The sequence below is a fragment of the Lagopus muta genome, chromosome 10, assembly GCF_023343835.1.
Source record: "Lagopus muta isolate bLagMut1 chromosome 10, bLagMut1 primary, whole genome shotgun sequence".
In the NCBI taxonomy this organism is placed as follows: domain Eukaryota; kingdom Metazoa; phylum Chordata; class Aves; order Galliformes; family Phasianidae; genus Lagopus; species Lagopus muta.
This window is the reverse complement of record NC_064442.1, coordinates 8,083,167-8,098,240: the sequence shown is the minus strand read 5'-3', so window position 1 is coordinate 8,098,240 and position 15,074 is coordinate 8,083,167. Positions and strand designations below refer to the sequence as shown.

Below are 15,074 nucleotides of genomic sequence, written 5' to 3'. Positions count from 1 at the left end.
TGTTTGTTTTTACCCCATGGAAAGCATTCCTTTCAGTCAGTGGCAAGGACTGAAAATGTGGACGCATGCAAGGAAACGTGCTGGTGCTGATGCTGTTGATGGAGGCTGTTGTGTGTTACCATTGTGAAACTCAACATACATCTGTAATTCCACACCAATAGAAACAAAATTATCCACCTATGTTCAGTTTCTTCTCAAATTCCTCTACTCGCTCCATATCTTAAGAAAACAACAAAATTGGACCAATCACTGCCTTGATGACTCAATTAATATCAATTAAATACCAATATTAAAGGTGAGCAAGCAACATATGTCTTGGTTCTCTGAGTCAAATACTGATCAGCATCCAGGGCCTGATTTTGACACTACTTGTGCCAGCCAGAAACTGGAAGTGTATTGCACGTCAGCCAAACGTCAGCCACACTTTTTCTCACTTAAAAGGGTTGTTCTGGGTTCATTCCAGAAGACACACAGAATTATAGTTGAAAACAATAAATATTTCAGGCAGAAAATGGGACTTGCAAACAGATGCTCAGAGATAACTGTCATATACACTGACAATAAATTCAATTCATTTGCTAATGATGAGACAAATAAAACCAAAAGCAGTTGTTCATATGTAGAGTTGTAATTTATCAACTAGATTCCAGGAGGTATGTCCAGCTTCCCTTTCTCCTGCAACTGCTTATGCAATGGGCTGCTTGTAGGGAACAGAAACCAAGGGCATGGATACCTCAGCTTTTCTCTGACCACGTCTGTACTTGGACACTGCAGCAAAATCCTTGCCACCCGCAGCCACAGCTATGAGGACTTGAGTTTTTTTCTTTGTTATTTCTTTGTGATGGTTTGCTAGATTTTGATAATGCTTGGCAGAGCCGGAAGGCTTCCTGTGGGTACTTTCACCTGCTGAGAAATTTCACTCTTTGCCACTCCAGCTGCTTTAATTCTGGAATATTGGCAACTCAGAAAAACGCTTTTCTCCTGAGGTTTCACACCTTGTTCTTGGCTTTTCTTATAAGAAATTGGATTAAGGAGTGAAAAGTTGCTCAAAATACACCAATAATGTCGTTATTTAAAAACAGTGTTACAAACCGTGCCCTTTTTCCCTGTGACAGGAGAACTTACCTGTGCTTGCAGAAGACGCTACTAGAAGAAAAAAAACAAGGCTTTCAGCCAGATACTTGGAGGTAGGTAGAGCCATTCTTCACGATTTCTCTGGGTAGATACCTTGGATACCTGCAAAGACAGAATATGAAGAAAATGTGTCTCTATTGTTTTCTAACTCATGCAAAAATTATTCCCTGCACAAAGCAATGTCATATCCAGCTCTATGACATCCCACTTCCACTCCCATTCAGCTCAGTGACTAACACCTTCATGCTGCTTAGGGACCAATCCAAGCAGAGCAAGAAGCCAAGGGCAGCTTCTCACCTTTTGGTTTAGGATAAACCCACTTGGGAATCCAAATAGACACTCAGAAAGTAACCACTAAAAGTAACTAAAAAACGCCTTAGGAATGCAATATAAACACATAAAGCTTCAAGACTCTCTAGAGCTGAGTATTCACAAGTGCAAAAAAAGTAATGAAACACAATGGAGAAGGCGTTTGCAGAGTGACAAGTCTGCGAGGAGGAACATCTTGGTGGGACCTTCTTTCCACCTCACTACTGACACAATTTTTGCAAGTGATTTTAGCACACCCCCAAGCTAAAATCATAGTGAAACTTTCAGACTGAAGCATGCAGTTTTTCAGATTTCAGATCCAACAAAACATTGTCTGTTTAATCTGCCAGCCTATAATTCTGTTGCAAAACTCAGGATTGCTTTTTGAAACCAGTCTACCTAATATTGTTTTATTTCTTCTGTAGGCAAACCCAGGCAAAAACAAACAAGTAGTGACAAAAAAGCCTAAGTTAAAATTAACACGATTCTCTCCAACAGGCCTGACCAATCGATTCTGCAACTCTTGGCAATGTACTGACACGTGTGGTCACACTGAGATATGAAGACCCACTGCTATAGATGTCCAGTGCTTTACTTAAAAGCAGTATTTTAAACTCATACACAATCCATGGAACTGTTAGGTTTTACCATGTAGGCCAACATTGGTAGAATGTTAAAATCTATTTGTAGCCATGTCACACCACAGTGATGAAATAAGATAAACGTATTCATCGCAAAGCTTAGACGCCAAAAAAGCAATCAAAAGAAACTCCAGGGTGCTCCAGTTTCTTCAGGACAATGAAAAAAAAAAAAAAAAAGCACGTGTTATTTTTTAGGTCACTTGTTAATGTAAAACAAACAAAAACGTGTGAATAAGATATGCAAAAAACCGGAGTTTAGTCTGGAACAAATTTTACAGTGTAGATATGCAGAACATATGTCTGTGCTCTTCTCTTCCTAGAGGTGATGCAGCTTGAAGTACAGTGGTACATTCAAAACACATGTAATCCAGTGACTGTATTAAAAACAGCATTTGAACCAAATTTGTCAGGAAACATTCCAGCAGGAAAATGTTTGCTTATTTTGGTATAGTGTAATTGACAGCCATGTGCTTGGTCACAGCATAGACATGGCACAGTCTGTCAGGTGCTGAAATGCTGTTAGAGAGCAGTAGAAAAGAGGAATGCACTTAGTAACGCTATAACTTTAAATGATATACATTATCAGAGAGCAATAACATGGCCATGGAATTTGTGCCAGAACCAGGCTGCACGTGTCTGACATTTTAACAGCACTTACCATCAACATACGATAAGCCAGGGCTCTGTTAGAGGAGCACTGTTAGTGGTATACCCAGAGTACAGCAGTCACCATGAAAACGTCAAGGTTTATTAGCGATTACTACACAGCTTAATCTGCAAATACAATCACTAAATTCTGCTTTAACGACAGAGGAAAGCTGAACGACGGGTCGGATGGATATTGCAGACAAACAGCAGTCCTTATGGTGCAGGCACAGCTGCACAAAGCCAGATACCCTCTGGTAAGCTCCAGGTCATAAAAATCAGATGATATTCACAGAAATTAAAAAGAGACTGTATTTTTGACAGTGATGGCATGCATCTGCTTGCCTGTTGCTTTGTAGGAAGTAAAGAAATGGCTTGGCCCTGGCCCATTAAAAACTGCATGCCCTTAGGAGCATCTCTGTTAGAAGAGGGCAACAGACCTCACTGTGCACAACAGCAACCTGTAGCAAACTTGTAGGAAAATAACAAATCTGACAGACTTCACCTTTTAGAAAGCCTAGAATGGCACTGTACTTACCACCAGGTTGTGCAAGATGGCCGTTGCTTTTATATCCCCACTTGCTCCCAGGGTGCTGCTTCCCTGATTACATCCATCCTCATCAAAGGAGAACAAAACAAGCAATCACACACTGAAAATTCTTGTCATGTTTGGAGGCACCCGTTGTACACAAGGCTCCAATATTTTTCTACTGTCTGATCTGTTACAGCTCAAAGAGCACCCTGCTTATTTTGTGGCTGCAGCAGGGTGTTTGATTCAGCTTTCCGTGAGCCCAAGTTCATTGCAGTGTTAGTATTAACTGGCACTCAGGTTGGAAAGGCTGGGAGCTGAGAGGGCCAAGGAGAACAGCTTCTGTTGCGAGCGCTGACTCCTCTGATTCAGCTCTGACTAACGTGGTGTCAGTAAAGTGTGGTTTGGAGGACAATCATCTCAGGAATTTTCCGTCAAAAGCTCTCAGCTAAGCATCTTCCCCAGACACAAACAGCGACATGTTTGATTTTACTATGAGAGGAGGAAGGGGTAGTGACTCTTTCCATTAATGTCACCTGCTGGAGAGGGTTCAGGAGCAGCTCTCTGCTGCCAGCCAGCCGGTTCCATAGCTCGCTGCTCAGAGCCACGTGGGAACACAGCGGCTGCACTACATCGCACTTGAATGAGCGCCACGTCGCTGAGTTCAGCTCTGATGTAACCCACTCCGTCAACAAATCTCCCCTCGGATTTGGGCACTCTGAAAGCCTAAGGGCCATGTGAGCGTCCTGCTCAGTCTATCATCTCCAGTGTTTCTCAAACACCATCTGTGACACCTCTCTTGGGTGAGAAAAGCTCTTTCATCTGGCCATTAAAAGCTGCCTGGCAATGGCCAGTGGGACTCTTTATCCCTGGATCTGGCAAGGCAGATGCTCTGAAATGATTCCCAGCTGCTGGATCTTTCCAAATAGTGAACAATACCAGCAGACAATGCTAAAAGTAGATACAGGAAACCGTTAGTCCCCAGCTGGCTGCTACTGCAGGTGTCAGCAGCGATACTGTACTAGAAAGCACACTGTGTAGGCAGGAATCCCCATCCACATTGCTCCATGCAGTTTTAATGCTGGAGGCAACACAGAGCAAACAGCCCTGGGGGTAAAAAAGTACAAATGGTCCAAGGAATTTGGGTTGTTCCAGGCTTAGTGGTAGGGTCCTCTGGACACTCCAGTGCCCAGATGGTACAGCTGAGCCCTCCAGGGTGGCCTCAGCACCTTGCACGGCCAGGGAACAACCAGCCAAGCCTCTGAACAGAATTTTAAGCAAGTAACTCCTGATACAGGGTATTTTAAGATGCTTTTTAAAACCAGCTTTTTAAAACCAGCATCTGCTAAAGAGGAGGCTCCTACCTGGTATGTCCAGCAGGGACATTAACCATACAAACACAGCAAGGATGGGAGATACACAGCAGATCCCTAATGTCCCCCAAAGAAGATATCAAATAGGAGCAAGAAATCTGCATGCACCCTGATTACTACAAGAGAGGCCACATACCAAGCAGGGATGTGGAGCCATACCCGGAGAAGCATAAGGAAAGCTCACGTGAGCCTGGCTGTCAAAGTCACCTAGTAGCCCAGTGGGCAGCAGACTCTCTCCTTCCTGCTCTGGGCAGCCAGACCTGGGCCCTCAGCCTGCTGTAACCAGAATAAAGGAAATGTGAGCTGATGCTGAGCTTTTCCTGGTTCATTGGCTAGGTCTGAAGAGCTGCTGCATATTTCCTCATCTAAATGCAAAGACGCCAACTTCAGTTTGGCAGCTGATTCTTCAGAAGGAGGAGCTGTTTAATTAGCGCCTCTGCTCCCTCCGTGCTGACACTGCACAGCAGCAGCTGTCCTCTCACCCTGATCAGGAAATTTTGCATTTTAACCCCAGCTGGGAAGACAGATTTTATGAGCGCGTTTGCCTTTCGAATCTGAGGACATGCCAGCTCTTGCTACGATGACATTCCTGTACAAGGGGAGCCTTCACACATGAGCCACAAGCACAGCTAAAGCCTTCAGACAGCCTCACAAGTAAACAAACTCATTTCTAGGGATAACTAATGAAAATGCATTCCCAGGGCAGCACAGCTGCATAGATACTCCTGCCCTTCATCTTGATCTTGTGCTTGCCATCCAGCCATTAGCTGCTTGTTTTTGCTGGCAAGTACAGGAGGATGAAATGCAGCAACAAACCTTACTTTTCAATGAAATCAATACTTGAGTCAAAAGCATAACTCGCTTTTTTTCCCAATGAATCATTTTCTTATCAATTTATCCCACGTCATTCTGCTCAAATTTTCCATACATAAGTGTCACTTCAAATTCCTGATGTGCATGATGCTTCTGAAAGAGGAGCCGGAGTTAGAGGGAGTTTTTACAATGAATAAATTAAAGACAACTCAGACATTTGCAAATTTGTTGCAATATTGGCAAACTATTTTGAGGCAGAAATATTTGTGTATATATATTTATATTTTTTAAAACCTATGTGGTTTTTTAATTTTTTTTTTTTTTTTTTTTTTTTCAGTATTGATCTCTTTTGCACAGGCTCACAGACCTTGAAAAGGAAAGGAAGAAATTTTTGGCTTAGCTAAAGCAAAATCATTTGCAATTCACAATGCTCCACCCTTCAGAGCCTCACTGACTTCCAGTCTTGCATCCTTTTAAATTGCTCAGCATTTTACTGAACCCTCATCCACATCACGAAGTTTTCAGACCATCCAGGTGGTGGGAAGCTGAGCCTTAGCTTCAGAGGCTCAGAATGCACTAACTTTACTGGGTAAAGTTCTTGGTGTACAGCCAAAACAATGCTTTCAGAAGGAGCTAAAGTGTACCCATTGCAAAAATGCTCTGGAAATAACAGGACAGGCGTATGTCCTGAATGCATTAGATGTACCGAACGTGCCTGCATTAGCTACAGGGCACTCGTAGTCCACATGCACTCCAGCATGTAGATGGAGACTTTCCTGCTCTGGACGTTCCAGGGAGGAATATGACAGCTCTCCACAAACAAAATAGCCACGCAACACTTACCCTACAGCTTCACACACACAGGCTTCTGGTACACGCCAAGCTAGCAGCAGATCTTGAAAACTTCATCCTGAATGTCCCAAGGCTCCATGGAGGAACATCTTCTGTGGACCGTTCCTTGCTTTTGAGACTTCTGATCTTCTCAGGGTAAGGAAAGCGTGTGCAGTAGCTTATGAGGATCACAGCATCCTGAATCCTCTTCAAGCAGCCGCTTTTAACTATTCAAATAGCTCCATCAGGATGTAAATATTTTTCTTATTGCTTTTGTGGTACTTTGCTGTTTGCATCTGGCTCACCATGGCTCCACGCCTTCCCCTTCAGGACATTTGCCATTTGCTCTCGTTCTGAAGTGGGAGGAGGAAGAGAGATTTCTCAGGAGTTTAGGCACATTCCTCTCCTTCACCAGGCTTGTCTTTTGCCAGTTGTTTAGTCTCAGGCTGGGGTTAGAGCTCTGCAAAGTTTTATTGGGATCCAGGCTCTGGACCTGTCAGGGATTATCAAATAAATCTCCAAGAAAGTAAAGCCTCACTCTGTAAGTAGTTGTTCCAATGTTGGGCTTAAGCTCACAGCCAAAAACCTCTTGCTTTTCTTCCCCTGCATGGCCTCAGAAATCATAACAATTAGGTACTAATAGTTCAAAAGGACTTCAGAGAGCTCCAAGGAGGGTCAGTGCCAGCTGCTTGGGCTCTCATACCACTTGTCTCCACCAGGAGCCTCAGCTCCCATTGCTCCCCAAGGGGTTTGCTCCAGCCTACTTTCCTGAGCAGCATCAATGACTTCTTCACACTTTCTAGCAAGCCAGAACCTCTCCTCTGGCTGAACCCAACTCCTGCTTCTTCTTCCTGGCATAGAGATGGAGCCACAGACTCCTCTTCTGCCCACAGATCTTTCAGATGTCTATTTCCTTCAAGCCTTGGGCCTGTGGGGAGGTGTGTGATGGCACCTCAGCTGTGAAGTACAGTCCCCACGCTCCCATAAGCCCCAAAATGACAGAAGGGCTAGCCTTGATATGCAAACTTCCCACTGCACTAAATAGTGAGGGAAAGGGCAGTATAGTTTTGTAGAAGAGCTGGAAAAAAAACCATGTCTCTCTGTTGAGAAAAGATCTATGATGCTACACATTTATCTACGGCCACGGATCCATCCATTATAGACACGAAGGAACATCAGCAAATACACACTCACCTGCATATTTGAGCAGTAAAAGTAAAGCTACTTCTTTAGATTTCTCTCTGTTAGTCAGGACCCCAACACCCATTACTTTTTTTGTCTTGTTTGCAAAAAGAGGATGACGCAAAAATGAAGTTTTCTCCATGCAAATAAACCAATCCTTGGCCTTTTTCTCTGAGCTGCCCTTTCCCCCATTAGGATCTTCTCACTCAAAACCACAGTGACCAATCAACAAAGTAATCCAACACAGCTGCAGCCAGCCAACAAGCCCTACCTATGCATTTTCTTTTACTCTGCTGTATAAGAAAATAGAGAATTATCACATTTTAAGACAATGACATTGATTGGCTTGTGATTTCTGAACATAAAAAGGAAATCCAAGATTTTAGATGTGGGCTTAACAGGAAGCAAGTAAACAATAACAAAGGAACATCATAATTACCTTATTTACATGTGTCAGAATTTCAACTTTTTTTTTTTTTTTTTTTTTTTCCAGTTTTGAACGTTTTGTAAACTTGTGCAGCTCCTATAAAGAATTCCGTGGCAAAGACATGGTAGTCTGAACTTGCCCTCTCCTTCCTTGCTGTCACCAGGTAACATTGCTTTCAAAGCAAAATGAGAATCCCATCATTTCATCCTACTTTTGTACTTAAATTGTAGTCAGTGAGTCATCGGTTTGTCTCTGTTTGCATACATAGCTCTTTCTTTGCCTTTCATTTCAAAAAGCAAAGAATCTTAGCTACTAATACCAGCAGTAGTTCAACCCTCCATGGGAGCGGAAAGTCAATACAGTCATTGAAAGAGGAATGCAAGATTTTACCCTGCACAGCACATGTTTAATTAAATGTTCGCATCAACTGGGCAAATAGCATTTCACCAGTCATTAGCTACAGACAGACATTTGTAATTCCTTGTTGTCACCATATATATTCAGGTTGATTAGAAGATATTATTGTAAGATGATCACATGCTTACCCATTGATGCAAGCAGATGTCTGTGAGCTCACCTAAAATGCCATAGAAGAACTGTTTCACTGCTAGATGCTGCTAAAGTTTCCATGCCAAGTTTCATTTTCATTGCCTATGACACTGAAGAACAGGGTTTTGCCTTTAGAACTTACCGTTTGACACCAAATCATAGACATTGCTCAAACACTTCTCCTCCTTGGGAAGTGCAGTCCACAGGCTTTTCCTATCCGCCCTGTAGGGCACTGTTTGGAAAATAAAACTCTACCATAGCGAGTAAGATGAGAATACATTTATTAATTATAAAATATACAAGTGAACAACATCGGTTTGATACAATCCCATAAAAACAAGAGCAATTTGGTGACAGCTGCTGGACTTGCCTGGCTGTGGTTACACCAATGATGCTAATTGCAGGGTGCTGCAGCCCCTGCAGAGTTGTGCTCTGAGTGGTTCTGAGAAAAGGCATTATCTGAACATTGATACTCTTTCGTCTTCAAGGGAACATAATGCTGTAGAGAAGCAGTTTTCTGATAACGAGCGTGATTTAGGACTTTAATCCAGGAGGGCTTGGCTTGTCCTTTATAGCCGAGCATAGCAAAACTCCCTGTAAAACAGACACAGTGAGTGTAACCCCCTGGGTGGATCCATTCACTTACTAGCAATACAGCATGAACATCATTGGAACTTCTTAGCCTTTTTTTTTTTTCCCCTTGGATTAAAATAATGGAACACTGAAAAGGCAAAAAGAATGATGAAAGAGGGAATAGGGCTTCCAAAGCTGTAACCTCACTGCGTCACAGATCTGCTGGTATTTCAATAAGCTAAGATGGGATCCCAGATGTGAGTTAGAGGGATGTTCTACTCTTTATTTTTTAACCATTGGTACTTTTTCATATTTGACTACATGAAAATGGTTAGGCATTTTGAATCCTTCTTTTATTAGTTTACATCACTTTCTTCCTGTTATGCATAAACTGTTCCCCATGTCAGCTCTGCTCTTGTCCTCTGCTGTCCCAAAGTACAAAGGCATTATGTGTTCTTTGATTTTAATAATAATGTCTTGTGTTTATATTATGCTTTTCATTGCAAAGACTCCCAAGGCTATTTGCAGATGGTTGGATCAAGACTATTCCCGTAAACACTTCTAATTTAAATAAGGTTTTGCAGAACCAGGCAACAAGACCCTAAATCCTGATCCCACTGGGGTCAAGAGGATTGCTTTGTGCATTATCCCTGGCAGCAGCAATACGTATTTGGGAGAAATACTCCAGCCTGCCCTGAACCACAGCCCCCCAGAGCGGACCACAGCGGCGGCTGAACACAGCCCTGCATGCAGTCGCTTTTGGAGCTGTGAAGTAGAATAGTGCACATACCTGAATCAGCAGGAGAAAGCTCATGAATCTGAACATAATTACCCAGACTGGAACTTAGGGCAGGCGTGCAGGTGATCACCCTTGCCCTTAAGAAAAGTAAAACAGGGGCAACGCGGCATCAGCCAACGCGGCTTAATCCCACTGTCAGCCATCAGCACAATGACCCTGACTTCTCAAGTGAAGCAGCAGAGCAAGGAAACGGCCCTTGATGGGGACTTGTGGTGGACCTGTGTACTCCTTTGTGTGCTGCAGGGGCAGAGGACCCGAGCTCCCAAAAATGACCTGGAATGGCTGCATCCAAGCGAGCAGTGCAGGTGTGCCAGGGAACTACGTTTGACAAAGTAAACAAAAAACAGTCCTTTTTAATCAAGAAATTCCTTTCAAAAGTATTCAGGGCTTTGATGAAAGAATGAAGCAATGAAGTTCCAGGACAAAGAAATAGCAAAAAAAAAAAAAAAAGAAAACCTCAAATTTTTTGCTTTTGAAAGGATGAAAGATAAAACAGCTTCTCAGGAATCAAACAGGCACCAAAGTGAAGTACTGTCTCTGCTGTAAAGATTATGCTGTTCTCTTCCTGGAACAGTCACAGCAATAAGCTTTGAAAGTAAATTTCAATAAAGCAAAAGCAACAACAACAACAACAACAACAACAAAAGGAGCTGAAAATACAACCAATTCTGCATCTGATTTCTGCTTAAGAGGTTGCAGGTGGAACCTGACTCAAGCTAGCTAGTTATTTTCCTAATTTCCTCATCGCTTGAGTCATTTGTCCAAACCTGGACTTCAACAGCCCCGTTTTCTAATAGGAAACCCAGCACAATGAAGGCAGTATGTAGCTGGCAGCTATATGCACACTGAGCTTCCACAAGCAGTTCCCTCAAATCCATCAGAAACAGAATTCAGGCTGAAAGCTGTTCTGCCAGAAACGAGTGCTGCTTACAGGCACTGCAGTGAGGAGGTGCCTACAAACGTCTTACTATGAAGAGAACGGTCTTTGGAATGGAATAGAGCATCAATCAGGATCTGGCCAGTGTCATCTGCAATGATTTTCCTACTTTCTTTCTCATTTCTTTGCAAATACAGTGAAAATATTTCTAAACGAATGCTCTAAGGGTATAAAAATCTGTGATCCAAAATGACTTGAATTTTCTGGACCAATGATACTGATGGATTTTTTACAGCAATTCAAGGTAAAACTGTAAGTCAGAACTTCCCAAGTCTGGTGCTTCACCTTTCTTTCATCCAAGAAAATAAAAAATATTTACCTTCTCTGTGGAAGACAATAGGCTTTGCCGAACCTAACCTTGTAAAAACAGACATTTCAGAGCTCCACACCTTGTCTCCAATATCTCTAGAGCACACAAGAACAAGTGATCTGAAAAGAAGGATAGTAATTACTGCACGACTGCAAAATATTACCCTTGTTAAGAATCTGCGAGACCAATTAAGAAAAGGACTTGATTGCTTAATTTTAAGAACATACTTAAATCCCTGTGATTTCAGTCACATGTAAGCTTACAGTTCTGAGACTCTTTAGCCATCTACGCACTGAAAAGCTGCTTTAAAGTCAAGCGTTTGCCTGGCTGCAATCCTCACAGATGTGCTTTCAAGTCCTCAGTGAATTGTACCTGCAATGAATTACAGGCACAACTGGTTGCATTTAGCTGAATGTCCAGCTTGCAAAAGTATGCAAGAAAATCAATACAAATGTACAGTCATCACGTGCATATTTGTCACTTTGTGCACATTTTATACATGTACATACTCGTGTGCAGAAGTAAAGATGGAATAACTCTGCAGTGTTCTAACCTTTGGTCATGAGCTGCTCAGAAATGTCTTTGGACTGAAAGTCTGTTTTCTGGTTATTTGACCTGCTTCTGCCAGCAGCCAAGAATTTATCTATAAATCTCTGTTGTTCCATGTTTATGTGGCGACACATAAAACCACAAGGAATGTGGAACAGACACAAACAGAGATGATCCAGACCACTGCCAGGACACACTGAAGGTAACAGGCACGCAGGTCTGTTCATCGGCTCGTCCAAAGAAAAGTCCTACTGGAAAATCTGGCACACCTATGATTTTCATCTGTCAGAAGAGGTAAAAACAATCATTAAGGGTAAACAGAAACCAACCCATTTCAGAAATGGAAAACTGAATCATCAACTGCCAGGAAACTGCTGGACCTTGGGATGTGTACACAGGACTGCAAATGTCATTGCAGGGACCTTATCTACTTCCATATTGGAAAAATGGATTGTTCATTTAGAAGGAATTGACAGTTTTCTAGAAAATCTGTCTCTTTCTGCTCTAATCTGTGCAATCCTGAGAGAGAGACAGTCCTCTTATTATCTGAGTGATATTCAGGATTTGTACACATTCAGTCTTTGCCAGATTCCTTCAGAGCACAGGTTCAGATATGAAAGTAGCTCATTTTTCTTTCTTTGTCTATCAGCCACAGGCTTCTACACAAGCTGGGCTTTCAGCACTTTGCTTACCTCTCTTTTATTAATGTTTGAACATAATCAGTTATTGAATCGGTCACATTTTCCCCAGCAACTGTGTCAAAGTGCCGCCTACTCACAACTGCTCCTGAACATGCATCTAGCACCACGAAGAACACCCCAGGGCTATTGAACAGGAGCGTCGTGTCATTTATCTGCAACAAAACACAGAAGTCAGTTTTACGGAGGCAGGCAGTGAGTGATGTGGAGGTTCAGGCTATGCTCCCATTTTTCCATAAGGAGGGCATTACAAGCGAGGAAAATATCTGGTGTTTACAGCCTTTAGTTTTCCATATGTAATTAGTGCAGATGAAGTGGGATCACTGATAGACCATCAGGGAAGGAGGAAGAAAAGCCATTCGTTCTGAATAGCACTGGGAAGCCCATTGGGGTACCAAAAACATGAAAAATGAGGTCATGGACATATTTTGTGTGTTAAAAAAATACATTTGGGAAGCCAAAAATACTGGGAGTAAAATGCTTAGTTCAGCCTTAACACAGATTCTTCTCATGTGGGTGAAATGACTGTCACTTGGCATGGCAGATTTGACCAAAGAGCAGGAGAGAAGTGCTAAGACAGCAGTGGTGGGATAGAAGCCACACATGGACATTTTTTTTTGCTCCCCTGGGAATGTCAATATAGCAAGATCTCAAAAACAAACTCGTTTTTGGTAGTGCCATCCCTGGGCCTTGAGGGAGTTTAGCACACATGCCTCCTACTCTCCTCGCTTCCTGCAGCAGGGGCTCCTTCTGCAGGTTACAGCTCCCAGGATGTGCCACAATCTCTGCTTTTGACAAGACAAAGGCTCTCAGAGATGTAACAGGGGGTCAGGCAGAGCGAGGAGGAGGCATTTGTCAGCACTTAATATAACTCCGCGGCACGTGAACCTGGGCAGCATCCTTGCTGACGTGATTTCAGTCACACTTCTCCATCCAAGCAGAGGTGTAAGGCATGTGCAGGGATAACCTGACAGCTCCAACTCCTTCAGACATGAAATGCAGTTATTTTTATCTTTTAGAGCAGTGCCAGAGAAAGTCAGAAAAACAAGCTTGTTTTTTTCCCTTCATCCATTGTAAGCACTGCTTTCTGATGTGCTTTTCTCCCCACATCCTCTATATTAGAGTGGTGGTGTTAATTCTTCTTCTGAGGTGATAAAAAGCCTTTTTTCCCCTTTAGGGCTCAAATCCTCATCTGAATAGAATACGAACTCCCTGTGATTAGAATGGAGCTAATTGTAAAGGAGAACAATGCACTCCTGTCTTCCAGGGCAACTTCCCATTTCCTTCTGCCAAAGTTCAGCAAGGTTTTGCAATAACTTACCTTGGAGATAAAGTTTCTCCCTGTTTAATCACCATTTCAAATGTAGCAAAGCACATACCTTAATGAATGCAGATGTCAAGTGGTTCTGTATGTCTGCCTTGCTGAGGGACTGGATCTGGATTCTTACATACTTGACTGAGGGCGTGCTGGTGATAGCAAGCTGCAATTACATGGAGACAGAGCCTCAAAAAACTGGTAGGCTAACTGGTTTTCATCAGCAGAATGACACCAAGCACCAATGCTCACAGTTGGAAAGCTTGAAGAACATAAGTTTTTCAAACTATGACTCTAATTCACAAGTGCTTGCTGTTAAGACAACATTTACCAAAGAATTGTGGCAGTGGAGGTTGGTAGGGAACTCTGATGGTCACTCTGCCTCTGAATAAGAAGTTGAATATAAGTTTCATATATCCTGCCTGATTATAACCGAGGTGCGGATTTGTATGAGCCTGAAATCCTACAGGATTTACAGAATTGTAAATGAAAAGAGAACCTAGGTCTGATTTTCCAATCATTCTTATTAACCAGAATTACTTCCCAGTCTGAAATTCAACAGCAATACTGCACTTTGGAATTCAAAGCTAATCCAGTCTGAGCTCTCTGAAGTGTTCTTTTATGCTTGTTTGAAAGAAAAAGAAAAAAAAAAAAAAAGGGGGTGGGAAAAAAGATGCTGTGACTGTGCATTCACCTGCTTCCAGTTGGGCAATTTCTTTGAGGTTATCTTTGAAGCGTGGTACAGAAAACTGCAGAAATTTAATGCAAAATCCTTCCCTCCACATGTCACACAGTGCTGGCCAGATTCACAAGCGGCTGTTCCCTACTGACGCATACATGCTGCATGACCTCAGGTGCTGTAGGAGGGGTGCTCTTACCTGTGGGGCCCCACAAGCCCTGCATGGCACTGCCTGGTGCTGGGACACGGGGCGCTGCGGGGCAGCTGGCCTCTGCAAAAAGGGGTTGGGGGCACAGCTCCAGGACCCCCCCGGGTACATCTGCGCCATGATTTTGATACGTTCACAGCCTTGCTGGGAGCAGTAACTGTGCCCTTGCCGAGCTTCGTGGGCCTGCAGGTGGACAAATAGGTACCTACAAATGAGAGCAAACATCCTGATCAGTCATGAAGTGTTTAAGGGAAAAGCTGAATAGAGGGAGGGTCTTTGCATGCTAAATTCTATTATCCCTCCCATTTTGCAACACCACTGAAGAACCCTTAGAGTGGTGTAATACAGCACACCTGCAACTTGTACATTCAAAACAGGTCTGCAAGGACACAAGTAAAGCCTCCCTCTCAACCCAGCATGATGAGACCTGCAGGACTCTCAGCCCGTACACCCAAGCCAACTTCCTTCATTGGGCAAGCATTGTGGAGTATGCATCACCTCCAGCACCAGGCGCAGCTGCATCCTGCTAGAAGCTCATGCTGTTTTGTGCAGAAGGAAACAGGCTTGCTTAGA

General features: G+C 43.0%; 2 protein-coding genes across 7 annotated transcripts in view; both read right to left on the bottom strand.

Annotated features, from left to right (window-relative positions):
• Positions 1 to 15,074, bottom strand: part of LOC125697977 (cell migration inducing hyaluronidase 1) — a 110,730-nt gene that overhangs the window by 56,069 nt on the left and 39,587 nt on the right. For 2 of the 5 annotated variants that reach the window (XM_048955693.1, XM_048955697.1), the window contains exon 2: positions 1,126 to 1,236. In XM_048955693.1, the coding sequence (XP_048811650.1) occupies positions 1,126 to 1,201 (76 nt within the window). In that variant the 5' untranslated portion in view covers positions 1,202 to 1,236. Of the gene's footprint in view, positions 1 to 1,125; positions 1,237 to 2,091; positions 3,232 to 3,267; positions 5,748 to 6,287; positions 6,389 to 15,074 lie in introns of those variants that run through there. The other 3 variants (XM_048955694.1, XM_048955695.1, XM_048955696.1) reach the window with 3 other exon arrangements.
• The window catches only part of LOC125697976 (cell surface hyaluronidase-like), a 49,150-nt gene continuing 42,003 nt past the window's right edge, over positions 7,928 to 15,074 (bottom strand). For both annotated transcript variants that reach the window (XM_048955692.1, XM_048955691.1), the window contains 5 exons: positions 14,493 to 14,706; positions 13,679 to 13,780; positions 12,294 to 12,454; positions 11,062 to 11,171; positions 7,928 to 9,027 (listed from right to left, as the gene is read on the bottom strand). In XM_048955692.1, coding sequence (XP_048811649.1) covers positions 8,828 to 9,027; positions 11,062 to 11,171; positions 12,294 to 12,454; positions 13,679 to 13,780; positions 14,493 to 14,706 — 787 coding nt within the window. In that variant the 3' untranslated portion in view covers positions 7,928 to 8,827. The remainder of the gene's footprint in view (positions 9,028 to 11,061; positions 11,172 to 12,293; positions 12,455 to 13,678; positions 13,781 to 14,492; positions 14,707 to 15,074) is intronic.